At 43.2% G+C, this 17,238-nt stretch overlaps 1 protein-coding gene across 2 annotated transcripts in view; it reads right to left on the bottom strand.

The window, feature by feature from the left end:
* Positions 1-4,120: 4,120 nt before the first annotated feature.
* CUNH7orf57 (chromosome unknown C7orf57 homolog) overlaps positions 4,121-17,238 on the bottom strand; it is a 20,439-nt gene continuing 7,321 nt past the window's right edge. The window contains exons 4-8 of one of the 2 annotated variants that reach the window (XR_004109715.1): positions 16,486-16,642; positions 12,872-12,969; positions 11,493-11,713; positions 4,934-5,135; positions 4,121-4,205 (exon numbers count right to left, since the gene is read on the bottom strand). Coding sequence is in view for 1 of the 2 variants with exons in the window: in XM_031338977.1 (XP_031194837.1) it covers positions 5,089-5,135; positions 11,493-11,713; positions 12,872-12,969; positions 16,486-16,642 (523 nt within the window). In the remaining variant the exon portion in view is untranslated. Of the gene's footprint in view, positions 5,136-11,492; positions 11,714-12,871; positions 12,970-16,485; positions 16,643-17,238 lie in introns of both variants that reach the window. The other variant, XM_031338977.1, reaches the window with a different exon arrangement.

A 17,238-nucleotide genomic window follows, 5' to 3' on the forward strand; every position in this document is an offset into this window, starting at 1 on the left:
AGGAACATGGATTGGTTCCTTCATCTCTTTTGATGACTCCATGGTTCCTTCCTTCTGGGACATTGCTAACACCCGTTTATCTGAATACACCACAGTTTCTTCACCCACTCACCGGTCATAAACATGTTGATTGCTTCTAAACTTTAGCAATTGTGAGTAAGGTCCAGGGCTGTAGATAAGCACCAAGGGATTGAATTCCTGGACCAAATGAAGAATACATTCAGTGTTACACGAGACCACTGGCATGTATTCCCCAGTGGCCTGTGCTACATATGTGTCTGATTGCTGTTTCAGTGTGAATTTCCTTGATGAGATCACACACTGAGGACCTTGTCTACCTTACCCAGCAAAGTGGGTATCAATACCTTTGGCTCTCTTTTACGGTGCCTGCTGTCTTCTGTTGTGTTTTAAAGTTTGTTGTATATAATATTTGGGGGCAACAGTCCTTCCCTCAGCAGGCATCCCTCCCAGTTTGTAACTTACTTTTTTTGGCTTCTCCACAGTCTCACTCTCTTGAGTGAGACAGATTCTTAAAAAAAAATTTTTTTTTAAAGATTTATTTTATTTATTAATTTTATGTGTATGAGTACACTGTAGCTGTACAGATGGCCGTGAGCCATCATGTGTGTGGCTGCTGGGAACTGAACTCAGGACCTCTGCTTGGCCCCGCTCGCTCCTGTGTAATTCACTGTAGCTGTCTTCAGACGCACCAGAAGGGGACGTCCGATCTCATTACAGATGGTTGTGAACCACCATGTGGTTGCTGGGATCCGAACTCAGGACCTTTGGAAGAGCAGTCACTGCTCTTACCTGCTGAGTTTATCTCGCCAGCCCTTAAAATATTTTAATGAAGCTGTCTCCTCAGTTCTTCCTTTCCAAAGTCACACACCTTTGGTGTTATGTTTAAATATCACTAAACTCAAGGCCGTCTATGTCTCCTTCCATGTTACTTCCTAGGAGTTTTGTAAGTTCACATTTTACATCTAAATCTGTGGCCATCTGAGTATGTTTTTGTGAGCAGTGTATGGTTTGCATCTAGTTTTTCCTCATTTGGCTGTTAGTAATTCCAGTACCATTTGTTTAAACTACCTTTTCTCCATTGATCTCCTGTTCTGCAAGTAGATTATATTCTGTGGGTCTGTTACTGGGCTCTCCAATGGGCTTCATTGGTTGTTTATTCTTTTCTTAGTAATACAGTATCATGGGCACCTTAGTGGTACTCTGACCCTTAACCACTGAGCCATCTCTCCTGCATTTTAGAGAATATTTCAGGCACTGCTTCTTGATGCCTCCGAGTCAGAGCCTCACTCTGCTGCTTTGCTTCTGGACCATGATTCTCCTTCCTCTTTATTATATTAGAGACTGTTGTTGACCCTGCTCTGCCTTCTCCTCCAGGCACATGTCCTCCCTCCTTATTCCTCTAATTCTTATGCTCTGATTTCCGAAGCTTGATTTAGTCATGTCTGATTTAGTCAGGATTCTTTAGAAGAACAGAACAAAGGGAACTCTCTCTCTCTCTCTCTCTCTCTCTCTCTCTCTCTCTCTCTCTCTCTCTCTCTCTCTCGATGTGTGTGTGTGTGTGTGTGTGTGCATCAGGATGTATTAAGTGAGCTTTATAACAGTAACAAAGGCCAAATCACACCCGAGACACAGAGAATCCTACAGTTCCTTGGTCCTGGAGGCTGAGTATGTCAGTAGTTGGAATAGGTCCAGAACAGCTATGTCTCACTGAGGGACACAAACAGTAATCACTCAGTACACAAAGTGCTATGCTTCAGTATCCCCAGTCTAGTTCCAAAAGTACAGGCAGCTCCTGAAGAGTTGCAGGTCCCTGTCCCAGGGTGAAAACTTGGGAACACAGGCTTTCTTGTCAGGGGAGGAGTCAGCAGCAGCACCAAGGAGGCAGAGCAACTCCGTGGTGAAAAGGAAGGAAGGCCAAGTCAGAAAAATGTAAGAACAAACTTCGATCTGAAATACCAATACTTTCTTATTTGGGCTCCTACTGGAAGGTGTCACCCACAATCAGAGTGGGTCTTCCCAATTGGTGAATCCAGAAAATTCTTCAGGTGAGCCTCCCTACTTAAGTGATTCTAATTTGTAGTATGTTGATGTTACAACTTGCCACAAACCATAATAATCCTCTTTAGATCTATATTGGCATATGAGAAACAGAGGCTCAGGAAAGTCAAGACATGCCTACAACTTTTTGAACTGGACTTATCTATGGTTGTGGTGGACTAAGATGGCTAGACGCAGGCCACAGAACTACCAGAGCCTATGAAGGGTATGTGGGTATACGTGTGTACACCATGCATGGTATGATTTGAATGAGAACTATTCCCCATAGGCTTGGGTGTTTAGACATTTGGTCCCCAGTTGATGGTGCTGTCTGGAGAGTTAATGGGTAAAGAACAACCTTGCAGGAGAAAGAACATCATGGTGAAGGCTTTAGGTTTTCACAGTTCCACCTCATTTGCTATTCTTTCAGCCTTAGGTTGGAATGTGAGCTCTCAGCTTCCTGGTCCGTCCTCTGGCTGATACTGGCTTCTATGCCTCTCTGCCATGTTGGACTCTTATCTTCTGCAACTAAACTCTTCCTTCCATTAATTGCTTTTGCTTGCTGTGTTTTATCACAGAAACAGAATAGAAAATTAGCTAATGCACAAGGGTATTATGTGTGAACATTAGTTGTTTTAAAATACTTGTTTTAACTGACAACTTATGTTTAGCATTGTCTTGTAATAGCTTTAGTTTTTAGAGGAAAGTCATTTACTTTAGAATAACTTGATGGAATTGTGAATTTTCAATTCCCCTAATCTGTGTACTTTTCTTATTGCTATGAACAAATAAATCCCTGGCCAGAAGCCACCTAAGAAAATTAAAGGATTGTATGTATGTGCACATGTTTGTATGTGTAGCTGTGTAACTGTGTGCATGCGTGAGGAGACCAAAGGTCTCCTTGAATGTCATTCTTCAAGAACCTCCACCTTGTTCTGTTGTTGTTTTATCTTTTTAATTTACTTTTTTTTTTAAAAAAAAATGTGTTTGTGTCTGTGTGTATTCATAGATGATAGACAAGGATGTTGGAGCTACAGTCACAAGCTGTTGTGAGACACCAGACCTAGGTTTTAGGAACTGAACTCAAACCTTCCATAAGAACAAGTGCTCTTAACCATCAAGCCATCCCCCCAGTCCCACCCAACTCAAACCTTGCCTATCCAGGGTCTCTCATCAGGATTAGAGCTCTAGTGATTAGTCTAGGCTGGCAGGCTAACAAGCTCCAGGGATCTGCTTGTCTCTGCCTCCTGAGTACGACAATTATAAGCAAGCACGCGATGCCCAGTGCTTTTGTTTTGCTTTACTGAAGCAGAGTCTAAAAATATCGACTTGGCTGGCCTGGAGTTCACTCTGTACACTAGGCTGGCCTCAAACTCAAAGAGATCATCCTGCCTCTCCCCCACATGTGCTGGGATTAAAGATGTCAGCCACCTGGCATCATACCCAGTTTTTAACTTGTATCGTAAGGCTTGAATTCAGGTCCCAGTGTTTATGAGGCAAGTGCTTTACCAACTGAGCTATTACCCCAGCCCTGAGAAGGATTTTATGTTTTGGTTTTGATTCACAGTGGAAGAGGTATCCATCCCCCACAACAGGAAAAGCACAGTAGCAGCTCCATAGTTGCGAGAGTGTGTGGCAGCCATTTACCTCTCAACAGAACTGGAAGTACATTAAATAGGAAACAGTGACCCAGTTCCTCCAGCTCTGCCTGACCCACTGAAGGCTGCACAAGCTCCAAGAACAGCCCCTTAACCTGGGTGCTGAGTATCTGAAGGCACGATCTTGGCATGGGGGAGCATTTTACACCTGAACCGTGAAAGCTGTATTTTACCAACCCGGCAGTTACCTATGGGACTGACCCTGGCTACTCTAAGTGACCTAGGCTGATTTGTTTGTCTGATTTTACTTCAAAGTGTGCCTTCTCTTTATATGAGCTATGGTTTTCTGTTATCTTAATAGATAACCTTTAAAAAAGTACTATTGAGTGGGAAAGTTTAGAAATGAGGCAGCAAACTAGGCAAGAGAAGGGAGAGGGAATGGAAAGAAAGGGGAGGCAGCATCATGACAGTGGTACATTATTTTTATTGAATATATATAGTCATTCATATTTTTACATATTACATATATTTTCCCGCAGTAGTATCCTTCTGTTAAAGCAATAGAGATGTAAGTGTTCAATTAAGTATTTCAGTTAAAGAACCAATATGAAATTTTGACTTTAACTAAGCAAATGCATGATAAGTTAATTCCAGGAATGACACTAAACTACTGACCCTATTTGACTTTCTAGAAACTTTTCCTGATAAGATTGCTGTTCTATTAATGACTAGAATATAAAATATATTTTAATGTTAATTGCTAATGTAGAAACAACAATGAAATTTATAAAACAAGAGCATTCTGTCTGATTATTAAAATATTGTTGTGAAGTCTATTAAACTTGCCTAATTGAGATTACATATATGTATATAATATATATTTTTACCTAAAGGATATAAAATAATAAACTTTCAGTATTTCTGGGCTTCAATTTGTGCTCAAACTATTAGCAAAAAGTACAAACTAACATTATAATATTTTATATGAAATGCTTAAAACTTCAAGGCATAATACAATATTGTTACAGCAAATTATACCATGACAATCTGAAATTAGTCATTTCTGTGTAATGGGAAATTGTTTCTACAAAGATTATGGGACTAAATGCAGGAAAAAGCTGCAGCTTGTCAATTTCTTCCCTTTCAGAGTCTTCTACCAACAGTCCGCACCATGGACAGGATATTAGAGGTCAGCTCCAGGAAGACTTTGGTCCCAGAGGTCACCAGGCCAGCAAGGCCCCCCCAGAGGAATGTAAGAAACAAAAGCCCACACTTACCCTGTGTTTGCTATGGTGATCTCAACTACACTCAAGTCAAGTTGTTCCATAAGACTCTACGTTAATAAAACAGAACGGGAGCCTGTAAATATAGCTGCCCGTTGTCATGCTGCAGATAGCAACTTAAAAGGTTGTCCTAGATAGCACATCCGGGGTTACTTGAGCTCCGCTGGCGTTGATTCTGATGGGGAAGCTTCTGCATCTGCAATGCAAAGTCAATAAGATAAAGCTGTATTTTTTAATAAAATCAAAATCTTAATTTATTAATTGAAATTCATATAACATATTTCTGCTCCTATTTTTAAGTATTAACCCAAAAGTCTATGAAAATTGAATACGTCATGCTACCTTGCAGCACAAGCCATAGGTGGGAAACACAGGACTCCAGCTTTGGCCCTGAAGTAAGTATCACATCCCTGAGTCCTACCTACCTGTGATGAGAAGCGTCTACTGCCAAAGCACAGGGCAGGTCTGAGCAGTGTGGCTGGAGCGAGCTCTCTGTGTGGTACCTGTCTCTCGACTCCCCAGTCTCATGGCCCCTCACTCACTGGAGACCCATGCCATAGTCTATACCTGGACTTGAGACCTGTGACCTAACCAGCCAGCTTTCTTTTATGCCAGCATATTGAGAACGTCTGCGAAAGAGCAACAACCTTGTGTCTGGAGGAAGGAAAGGAACTTTAATCAGCACTTTGAGTAAATTCATTTCCAGAAAGTTACAACACTCTGTGGAGAGGGTTTTCAGGTAGGGAGAAAGAAGGCACCATCTGCTTGAATTGTTGTTGTTTATAAAATGTAAACTGTGCCAGAATGAGGAACAACTGCGGATCAACAGTGGAAAGAAGGCAGGATTTCAGTGGTGACTCTGCCACGCAAAAGCAAGCAGGTAGCTAGGTCCCCAGTCTCTTCCATCACACACACACACACACACACACACACACACACACGCACGCACGCACGCACGCACGCACGCACGCAGGCACATACATACATCCTGCTTTGCTGTTTATGGAAGTTTCCACTCATTTCGATGGTGAAATGTTTTTGTGTAAGTAAGCAGGATCTGCTGCCAGTGGAAATGTGGACTACACCTGGGTTAGATTAACACTTGCAATGACTTATTTCCAGAAAGTTCATAAGCTTCCAGCAGTGTCAAGGGCTCAATGTCCCTCGATAGCTTATGCGGGTGGACCTGTGTGCCCACCTCATGCACTTATTAAAGTTGGGTCTTAAAAAGAGAATGATCTAAAACCAAAGGAGGAAAAAGAAAAGACATAATTTCAGACAAGAGTAAATAAAGAAACATACTGCAAGGAAAAAGATGAACAAAATGGAGATTAAAGTAACAAGATGACAGATCTGTAGCTAAAGTGGAAAGTAAGAACATGCAAATCAAAAAGCAAAGGCCAGGTGCACTGCTACCAGAGAACAGGAAGGGTAGTGGGAGAGAGCCAGAGTGACAAGGTGGGTGACCTAGACATTAAGTCCTACTGAGAGTGAACCCGGAACAGTGTGCTCAGACCTAAATGGAGTAAGGAGACTGAGTCTCTTACTCCTAAAAAGGCTCTGTGATAGAAAAGGCCTGGAATCTGACAGAGTCACTGCTGGAATCTATCACACATTCAAAGGGTAAATAGTATCAATTATTTTCAAGCTTCTCCAAAAGTTAGAGGAGAGAGGGGCACTTTTATTTTGATTTTATTAAGCCCAACATCACTTTCATGCCAAAACCAGACAAGGACACTACAAAAAAAAGAAAATTACGGGCTGGAGAGATGGCTCAGCAGTTAAGAGTACCCACTGCTCTTCTGAAGATCCTGAGTTCAAATCCCAACAACCACATGGTGGCTCACAACCATCCATAATGAGATCTGATGCCCTCTTCTGGAGCATCTTTAGACAGCTACAGTATACTTACATATAATAATAAATAAAAACAAATAAAGAAAGAAAGAAAGAAAAGGAAAGGAAAGGAAAGGAAAGGAAAGAAAAGAAGAGAAAAGAAAATTACAGGCCAGTGTCCTTGGTAAACACAGATGTGGAAATCTTTACCAAAATGCTAACAAACAAAAATTAACCACCAGTTAAAGGGATTGTGCATTATAGTTAAGTTGATTTATCCTTGGTATATATAGGCGATTTAGAACATACACACACACACACACACACACACACACACACACACACACACACACACACGCACACGACTCCCTAATGTAACAGAACATTACTTTAACAGAACAAATGACAGAAACCAAATGATTACCTCAATGGATATGGTGCAAACATTTTAAAAATTCTACATCACATCTCTGTGGTTTTGAAGAATAAAGCAGCTTTCAACATGCTAGGTAGCATATACTAGGTAGTATGGTATCATACTACCATAAGATACCTACAGACTCCATGCGATAGACTCCCATCAAAATTCCAATAACATTTTCCACAGGGTTAGAAAAGCATTCTAGATTTCATATAGGATTATGAAATACTAAATTACCAAAGCAATTCTGAGGCGCAGAATAAAGCTGGAGTCATCAATTTGACCTTACTCCAGAGCACATTACCAAACCAGAACGATCAAAGCGGCTTGGAACAGGCATGCTGCCTCAGGCGGGGCCTGGGCCTCAGGCGGGGCCTGCTCTCAGTTACTCCACACTGTAGAAAACAGTGGCTTTTCACAGTGTGCCCTGTCCTGAAGGACTCAGCTTTAAAGCCACATCTGACTACATTTTGAGGGAGTACGCAGAGGCAGGATGACTCCTGCATCCCGTCACACATAAACACCAGTGTCTGTCTGGCACCACCCACAGAGGTACAGAACAATGAATGGCTTGTTGCAAACACTCAAAGGAGAGTTGCCTGATAAATTTATCTGTTTAGATTGAGACCCTATAAGCACTCAGGCATATTAAAATCCTATCACGGAAACCAAGTCCAGATCAGACTGAGGAAAAAGTACAACAGCCTCCCTTAGACCTCCAAAATAAGGAGGTATCTAACATTGCAACGACTACTGCTGCCTCCAGCTTGTCACCTGACCACTCAGTGTGTGCATCAAAGGACCAAGAGGTAGAGGTCTGTTGATAGGGCTTCAGTATGGTTTCTCCTCCACCGAGGATGTGATCTACCTGAACTGTCATCCATCCATCCATCCATCTACTCATCTGGACCTACCACATGTCCATCTGGACCAGTCCTGACCTTTACCTCTGTAGTCTTCACAGTCCAGCATGTCATTCCTGCAGCTTCACTAGCCCTTGAAGCTGGACTCAACTCTGAACCTAAGGCTTGAGTCTACAGCATGGTTTCCAGGAGACCTGTAGTATGGTTTATGACCTTATACCTGTGGAGATCCCTTTGCATCCCTGTCAGCTCTTGGCTTGTCTCTTGTTGCCTCTTAGAAATTCCGAGAACTCTGCTGTGACCTTGTGTCTCTTGTAGACACTCCATGACCTACATACATGCATATATGGAGACACAATGGGTAATGTGCATTGTGTGATTGGAGAGTTAAGATTGGAATGAAAGAACTTGGAATTGTATCAGGCAGCTCTCAAAGGACTTAGGACTACTTGGCAAATTGCTGCTAACAAATCCAATTGTTGCTTGTGCATGGGAATGTTACTTGTGAATGCATTGTTATCTAATTAATTCTGACATGGTAGAAAGACACAATCATCTACACTTATAACATAATCTGCTTATTACATGACTTAAAAATCACATTCACAGAACAACAGGATAGGTTATAGCCCCTACATAAACCTACAGACTTATATTTGCTTTCCAACAAAGGTATAGAGAATATATAGGAGGAAAAACCAGATTCTTCCCCAAATGTTACTGAAAAATAAACACCTATAAACAAAATATAAAGGCACTTTTATCTCACACAGCATACCCAAATATGGATGAAAGGCTCCAAAAGACCCGTCATTACAAAGCTACTGGAAAAAATACAGGGGGAATCTCCCAGTGCTGATTTCTTCCTTTTTAAAAAAGAGATATGTTTTATTTATTATTATTAATTTCATTTATGTGTATCTGTGTGTGTCTGACTCCATGAGTTTATGTGCACCACAGGAGTGCAGGTACCCAGCAGAGCCTGTTCAATCCCCTAAAACTAGAGTAACAGCTAGCCACCTATTAGCTGCCTGGTGTGGGTGCTACAGCTGAACTTGGCTCTTTGGCTATAGCAGTGAGTACATGACCTCTAAATCAGCAGTTCTCAACCTGTGTGTTGTCTCCCTCACAGGCGTTATAGGTAAGGTATCCTACATATCTGATATTTACATTATAATTCATAACCATAGTAAAATTACATTTATGAAGTAGCAATGAAAGGAAGAACTATACTAAAGGGCCACAGCATTAAGAAAGTTGAAAATCATCTCTCTAGCCCTGGATGTGTGTATATGTATATATGTGTGTGTGTGTGTGTGTGTGTGTGTGTGTGTGTGTGTGTGTATGTGTGTGTGTGTGTGTGTGCATGTGTATTTGTCACCAAAACACAAACAACACAAGCAAAATAGACAAATGAGATAGTATCAAACTAAAAGCTTATACACAGCAAAAGGAGAAACCAACAAAATAAAAGTATATCTCATAGAATAAGGAGAAAACATTTTGAAACAGCTTTTCTGGTGATAGATTAGTATCTAAAATATGTAAGGGCCTCAAAAAATTTAGCAAGAAAGAAAACAGATGGTTTTAAAAATGAGCAAAGGAGCTGGGCCTAGAAGTCCTTAAAGCATGAAACAGGAGTATTGTCACAAGTTTGAGACAGTTTTGGAAACATAGGCAGTTCCAGGACACTTTAAGTGACATAATAAGATGCTGCCTCAAAAATAAAACAAAAAGTGATCAAGTAAAAGTCGACAATAGACTTGAACAGACATTTTCCAAAAGAATGTATACAATGGCCAGTGTTACATGAAAAAATTGTCACCAGGAAAACACAAATATACGCCATAGTTAAATGACACCTCACATATGTCACAATTGTTATTTTTTTGAAAGATGAAAAGATGGAGCTAGAGAGATTTCTTAGTGGGTAAGGTGATTGTTCTTTCAGAGGAGCCATATTTGATTCCCAGCACCCACGTGGTGACTTACAATCATGTGTAACTTGAGATCTCAGAGATCCAGCACCCTCCTCTGATGTGTGCTGGCATCAGGAATTCATGTGGCCCACATATATGCAGACAGGCAAAACACTCACATACAAATAAATAAATACATCTAAAAAAGTTAAAAGACTAAAACTAACGATTACAGGGGTGAGAGGAAACAGAACTAAGGTCCAGTGTTAGCAAGAATGTCTGAGCATGGCACATAGAACTCAGCATGAAGGCTCCTCTCACTCTTGAGTATACATCCCAAAGAACTGAAATCGCAATGTCAAGAGATAGTCTGCAGCTCTCTGTCCACTGCCGCACAGTTTACAGTAGACAAGAGAGATTAGCAGCCCAAAGATCCATGAGAGAATGAATAGATGAGACAAATAGCTCTCTCTCTCTCTCTTTCTCTCTCCCCTCTCTCTCACTCACTCTCTCTCACACACATACACAATTAAAAGTAATAAAAATAAATCTAAAAGAAATTCATATTCAAAAATGAGTAAAAAGTCTATTCTACTTTAGATAGCAAAAAGTCTACTGGTTCAAGAGTCTCCTTCACCAGCTGGTCATCTCTGTAAAGATGGAGATGGATTAGCAGGTCACTCTCAACCAACACGGGGAGGAGTCCTGTGAGGACTCTTCACATTTGGAAGACTAAAACCAATAGACTACTTTATACATGGTTGTCCCAAATGAAGTAGCAAGGTTTTGGATAAATAAAAGGAAAACATTGAAGCCCTGCAACTCATAGATTTTTGCTATCTCATCTGAATTAAAAGGAAAAAAACCCAAGCACACACCATCCCAGATCTTACCCTACACCCTAAGAGTTCTGTGGGGTTTCAGCATGACCTTTATCTGCAGATCCCATAGGGAGATGCTCCAGGAGAGAAGAAAGCCACCTACTGTCCTCATCACCAAACACATGCATGTCATGGTGTCTCTCACTGACACATTATTTATCCCCTGGTGAAATGAGCCAATTCAAGCCAGATTAGAATATATTAAAGGCAGGTTTATTGGGAAGGTGCTCGCTGGTGGCCAAGTTCACTAGCCCTAAGGACTGAGGCCAGGGAAGTGGTCATGGGGAGATGGGGCATGGAGAGGGAGGAGAAACAGAGAAAGGGTGTACAGGAAGAGAAAGAAGAGGAAGAGGAGGAGGAGGAAGAAAAGAAGGAAATAGAAAGGGAGGGAGGGAGGGAGGGAGGGAGGGAGGGAGGGAGGGAGGGAGGGAGAGAACAACATTTTAGCATTTTAGGTTACATAGGGAGGAGCCTTGGGGGAAGGGAGGCTAGTCCCTGGGCTGGAAAGTTGGAGGCAGGGTATGTCAGGTAGGGACTGATGGATGCTGGGAGAACCTGGAGGCCAGGTTGGCTTTGATGTCTAAAATATCCACCTCGGTAGTCACTTGTCCTTGCTGGAGACCAAACACTCACCTGGAGTCTTCTCAGGGCCTTCAGGGGTCTCTGGATTTTCGGGCGTCTCTGTGTCCTGGTTGCTTTTAGAGTCCTGTGTAGACTGGGTGGACACGGATTCCCTGGAGGTCTTTGGAGTCCTCCTGTCAGTATCAGCCTTCTGTTGCTGTAACCACTCATCCTTGTAGCCATTGCTGATAAGTTTGGAAAAGTTGGTGGGTGAACTGGTTTTTTGACCAGGCCTTAAAGAGAGACATGCAAATGTTAACCCTGAGCACAAAGATTAATTTTAAAAGGAAAAACAGAAGCAGCAGGAACTTGTGAGAGAACACTGTTGCTGGGCTCTGTGCCCTCCCTCTCCCATCCCCTTCCCCCTCTCTAAGTCTCTGTGAATCTCTCACCTGTCAGTCTCTTTCTCCATTTCAAACATAAAAATGGTCTCCACACATTGCTTATGCTTAGCCCAGTTTCCAGAACTTTTTTTTTTTTTAACTTATTAGCCTACTAAGAACACCGGTTTTACACAAGGAAGTCCTAGAAAATACCACCTCCCCCATACAAACAGTGGATGACTTGGGACAGTTGCTCCTGTCTTAATGACCTCTTCCTCATTCCCCACTGCAGGACTCTCCCATCTCCTGTCATCTGTCACTTGCTTCAGCTCACAGATCCTATCATAATTGACACAGGAGAGTGGCAGGGCGGTAGTGTGAGCCTTCCAGTCAGGCAGGTGCCAAGCACACCCTCGACCCCTCCCAAGCTGTAGGTTTCGGACTCATGAATCATCTTAGCAAGGATTTTCCCGATGGCTCCCTCCCCATCTGTCACATTGTCATTAATGTGATTGTTTTCCCCAGAGGATGAGAAGCTGTTTGAAGATTCAGTCAGCAGTCAATGACATTTGTTTTCTCCTTAACTAGACTTCTGGAGAACAAGGCGACACTGTGTCCTCCAGAATTTCTTTCTTCAGCTGGAAGACCAATGAGTGTCAGCATACCTAGGGAAACCCCAGTTGATTGCAGAGCCAGAGTGCTTGCACTCAAGATTAAGACCCCAGGCTCTGATGACAGTAAGTTTCGGGACTGAGTACGTGAGCAGGAACACATAGCCACAAACCACAAGCCTACACCACAAAACAGGATGCAGGAGACCAGACACGTGATCAAAGGGTTCAAATTGATGTTACATAAGAAACAGAAGTGCATCCAGGTTCTTGGGCCAGGCTGGGCAGGGCTCTGTGGGCAAGGTAGGCAGGTGCTGCCATTGGCAAAGCTGTCTCTGGATAGGGCTGCGTCAGGTCAGTGGGTGCCACCAGTTCACAGCTGTCAACTGGGTAAAGGACAGAAAATCAACCCAAACCTTATACAAATAGCATTCATTCTCAGAAGCCAGGCACTTACATAGGAGGCAACGACAGTCTGCTCCTTTCAGGGTCTTTGTGGCTAACTGGGGTTCCTGCTTTGCTGGGGTTCTTGGAATTAATAGCTGGCAGTTTCACCTGTGTGAAGAAATGCAAATCTGTGAGTTCAAGTAAAAAGAAGGTTTCCAAGAGCAACAAATATACCAGTTCTGGACTTTCAGTATGGTCACAGGTCATTAGAATAAAGTCAAATCAAATGATGGCTAACTCAGCCGGATGTCTTGGGAAAGAGACAGTGCATGTGCTTCAAAAACACTTGCTGTATTTAAATAAGGAGGCCCTCAACTCAGGAGGAGAGCAGCCAGTGAATGTTGGGGATGCCAGATATCCTGAGGGATCTTGCTGGAAGGAGGGGTCCAGCAGCCCATAAAAAATGGCAATGCCTGTATGGTTTGATTTACAGGTGTTGTGGGTTGCCCTGGTACTATTTGTATTTTGATGCTAATTCTGCTTCCACAAGAGGGACTGCCCGAAGAGGAGTGGATCACGTACTCAGGTGATTTCAAGTGAACCTTCTCCCCATTTTAACTAGTCAATAAAGATGGCAAAAGCTAATCGCTGGGCGTAGGATACGGTGGGATTTCCGAGTCCCAGGAGGAAGAGGAGGAGAGAGAGGGGGCATTTGAACAAGGCTGTGGAGCAGATAGGAAGTAGCAGACAAGTAACTCTTGGGGACCGATAGTTTGTAGACTCCTCAGGTGGCTTTGGGACTAAGGAAGATGGGGCAAGATATTGTTCGTCCAGCCATTGAGTTATCTGGCTAGTTTTAAAATAGAAAGGCTGCCTGGTGGTTTCCATCCACGGTGACTCAGGTGGCCACATAGAGGGCACTGACTGGGCAGTTGTTACAAGCTTGGTGAAGCTGGGCCTGGGAACTGGGTGAGATGGTCATTGCCACCACCGGGAAGGAGCAAGAATGCATTTTAAAATTACATGCAACATACAGGAGCTTCGTAATAATCACCAAGAACTGGAAACAAACAAACAAACAAATATCTCCAAGGAAGGAAGGAATAAACCAACAGTACCTGCTCTACAAAACAAAATTACTCAACGAAACAAAGGGACTGGGTTCTGACACATGGTACCACATGGCAGAGGAAGGCTGAAGGGAAGGGGCTATGGTCACTTGCTCTGTGCCACTGACTCGATACTCTGGAAGGGAAAAAGCTCTAAACACTTGTCCTGGTTCAGATTTTGTTGCTGTGATAAACACCATGACCAAAAGAAACTTCATTTCAGAATTCTCAGGCCATACTCCATTCCTAAGGGACAATAATGCAGGAACTCAAGGTAGGAACCTGGAGGCAGGAACTAAAGCAGAGGCCATGGAGGAAGGCTGCCTTCTGCTTTCTCCCTATGGCTTGCCGAGCCTGTATTCTTATACAACCCAGGACCACCCTCCCAGGGGTGGCACCACCCACCATGGTCTGGGCCCTTCTACATCTGTCATTAATCAAGGGAATGGCCCATAATTTTGCCTACAGGCCAATCTGATAGAGCCATTTTCTTACAATTAAGAAGAGACTTCAATAAGTCTCTTCTTTCAGACACGCATGGCTTATATCAATGTGACAAAAGGAATCAGTGACTGCTAGGGATGGGAATCATGAGGAGTTGGTGACAAAGGGGCATAGACATCTTAGAGGTGGCAGAACTTCTCTGTACCTCAGCATCTCTGGTGCTCACACGAGGTATGCATTTGTCAAAACATGTAGATCACTACTGTATAGCAAGTGAACTGGGTTCTGTATAAATGGCCTCATGTGAAAGATGAAAAGAAGTCACTCCACAGAATGCTGACACATCTGTCCTAAGGACAGGTCAGTGTCTATATCAGGCTGAGTGTCAGCCAGGACAGGAACAGAATATACAATGGATATCCCGCCCTGTCCTAAGGCAGGTCTCTGAGAGGCAGGAAACCTGTGGTAGCAGGACAGACCGGGCAGAGTGGCACGCCAAAGGCAAGGACAACAGCTAAGTGTTGAAATGATTTTCATATTAAAGTCCTTTCTCTGTCTGTGCCCAGTGGTTTTGCAAGATTTGAGAAGAGAGAAACTCCCCAAGTTCAGCAGAATAGACACTTAGGGGAACTTTGTAGCCAGCGATGATGATGAGGGGCACTCTGTCCCCAGAGCAACTAGGGCCCTCTCTAATGTGACTTTTCCTGAGTTTCTTAACACTTCAGCTAGTGTACAGTGAGTTGGCATCTACTTCTGCCTTCCTCCTTCCTTAGCATCATGTAGGTGGAGGACAGACTAGCTTCAGGTATTTCTGCAGTCAGCAGAATTCTGTGTGGGTGATCACTACATGAATAACTCAGACAGATTTTACAGTGGAGCAGCATCTTGCATTTTACATTTTCTCCAGCTATGTGCTAGAGACCCTGGTTAACAACAGCCAAGCCTTCCATTTAATGCTCAAGGTTCAGTTGCACACAATCAGCCACTTATCAGGAAATGGGCCTGTTTCTTAGCAGAATCCTTTAGGGGTGCTCATAGGAGCGACCCAAAGCCTGAGTCACAGTTAGACAACATGAAGAACAAACACTGCAGCCAACTGGTATTCAACTACAAACTCTGCGAATGAGCTGAAGCCACTCTCCTTCCACCAAGACTCTGAGAAACTAGGTCCAGTGCACCCAAGACACTCTGGTCTCCTCTGTTGTTCAAATGACAATGCTGCCCACTCTTGTTCTTAGACTTAAACCACCACTGCCATTTTACATATGAATGCCATCTCTTCATTCATAAATCCTGATGTCTCAAGTGCTAAAATTCATTTCTGACCCGGGTACTAGCAGCAGTGTAGAGCCCCTGGAAGTGTGTGGGCTTGACTATGTTCTCATGGGCCCTACAAAGAATACAGGTGGGCAGATCCCAACCCTCTGGCCATCCTGGCTTCTTTCTGGGATTCTCAGTGGTCAAGTCTTCTGAAAAGGCTTCACCTTGCAAGCCAATTAAGACCTCACTGACAAAACACCTCTGGGCATCTCTGCAGAAAAAAGTACTCCCTCTTTCCTTCCTTTATCATCATAAAGGAGCACTGTGGGTAATCTAGACTTAAATAGGATAAAAATATCCAGAAGCAGGATATTGAACACATACAAGCACATCCTTGCTCTACATGATTGATATGAAGTGTTAGGTCAGTTTCCCCCCAAGATTACCATTAACTGGCTAGACATCTGATAGTAAAAAGCAATCTTATGTATAAAGCCAACATACACAGGAAGAAAATGAAAGAGAACATAGCTGCTTGCCACTTAGTAGTCCCAAACTTAAAACAGGGCCCAGAGTTCAGAGGACAGAGCACAGAGCACAGAACACAGAAGAGTCCAGAGCACAGAGCACCAAGTTCCGAGCTCAGAGGACAGAGCACAGAGCTTGGAGCTTGGAGCATAGATAACAGAGCACAGAGCAGGGAGCACAAAGCCCAGAACTCAGATCATAGAGCACAGAGCACAGAGAATGGAGCAGGGAGCCAAGGCTGCAGGCCTTTCTGAGAGCAGCGGCAGCATCCCCTTGATTATTCATGGAGTCACAAAAGCAAAGCAGGTGCTCATGATGGCCACCAGTTTGCCATCCCAGTTACCTTTCTCTTCGCATTTTCAAGTTCCTCAGCCTCTCTTTGCCAAATTGTTTTCCTGTCAAAGTCAAAGGGGCCTTGTCTGGACTCATAGCTACCATTGGCCTGGTCGGGGTTGAATTCTTCATACACCATGTAATCTGGAATGGAGACCACAGGGACTCTGCAAGGATGGACAGGACAAGTTAAAGCCTGGCACCTGGCACCATGTCATCTCTCTGAACCTCTCTCCCTTTATTCTTCCCTGCTCCTTTCCTCTATCCTTTCCCTCCCTTTTCATTTTCTCCCTTTCTTATTCCTGTCTCCACCCTCCCCTTTTTTCCTCAGCCCTCTGACTTCTCCTTCCTCTGTCTCTTTGAAGACCTAGGCAGGCCAATCCCTTCTCCTACTGAGTAAACACATCAGACATTCTCCAAGCTCAGGATCTCCAGAACAACAAAAGAAATCATAGGGTGACATGCTGAAGTATGGGCTTATAAAACAGATAAAGCATAATTATTCCTTGTAGCCTAGCATTTACTACTTTGTTACCTTTAAAGAGATAAGTGCCCACCAAACGTTTACCATTTACCATCATCGACATTAATAACAACCTGCTGCTCTGTTAGATGGCCAGTGTTAATGTGGGCATATAAGCATGCAACTGGCCTTCCCACAATTCATAGGGAAGTGTCAATGCACGGTCTCTTGTCCTTTCTTGCCTACTTGTTGTTCTCTCTCTCTCTCTCTCTCTCTCTCTCTCTCTCTCTCTCTCTCTCT

This window comes from Mastomys coucha, unplaced genomic scaffold, assembly GCF_008632895.1.
Source record: "Mastomys coucha isolate ucsf_1 unplaced genomic scaffold, UCSF_Mcou_1 pScaffold22, whole genome shotgun sequence".
NCBI lineage: Eukaryota > Metazoa > Chordata > Mammalia > Rodentia > Muridae > Mastomys > Mastomys coucha.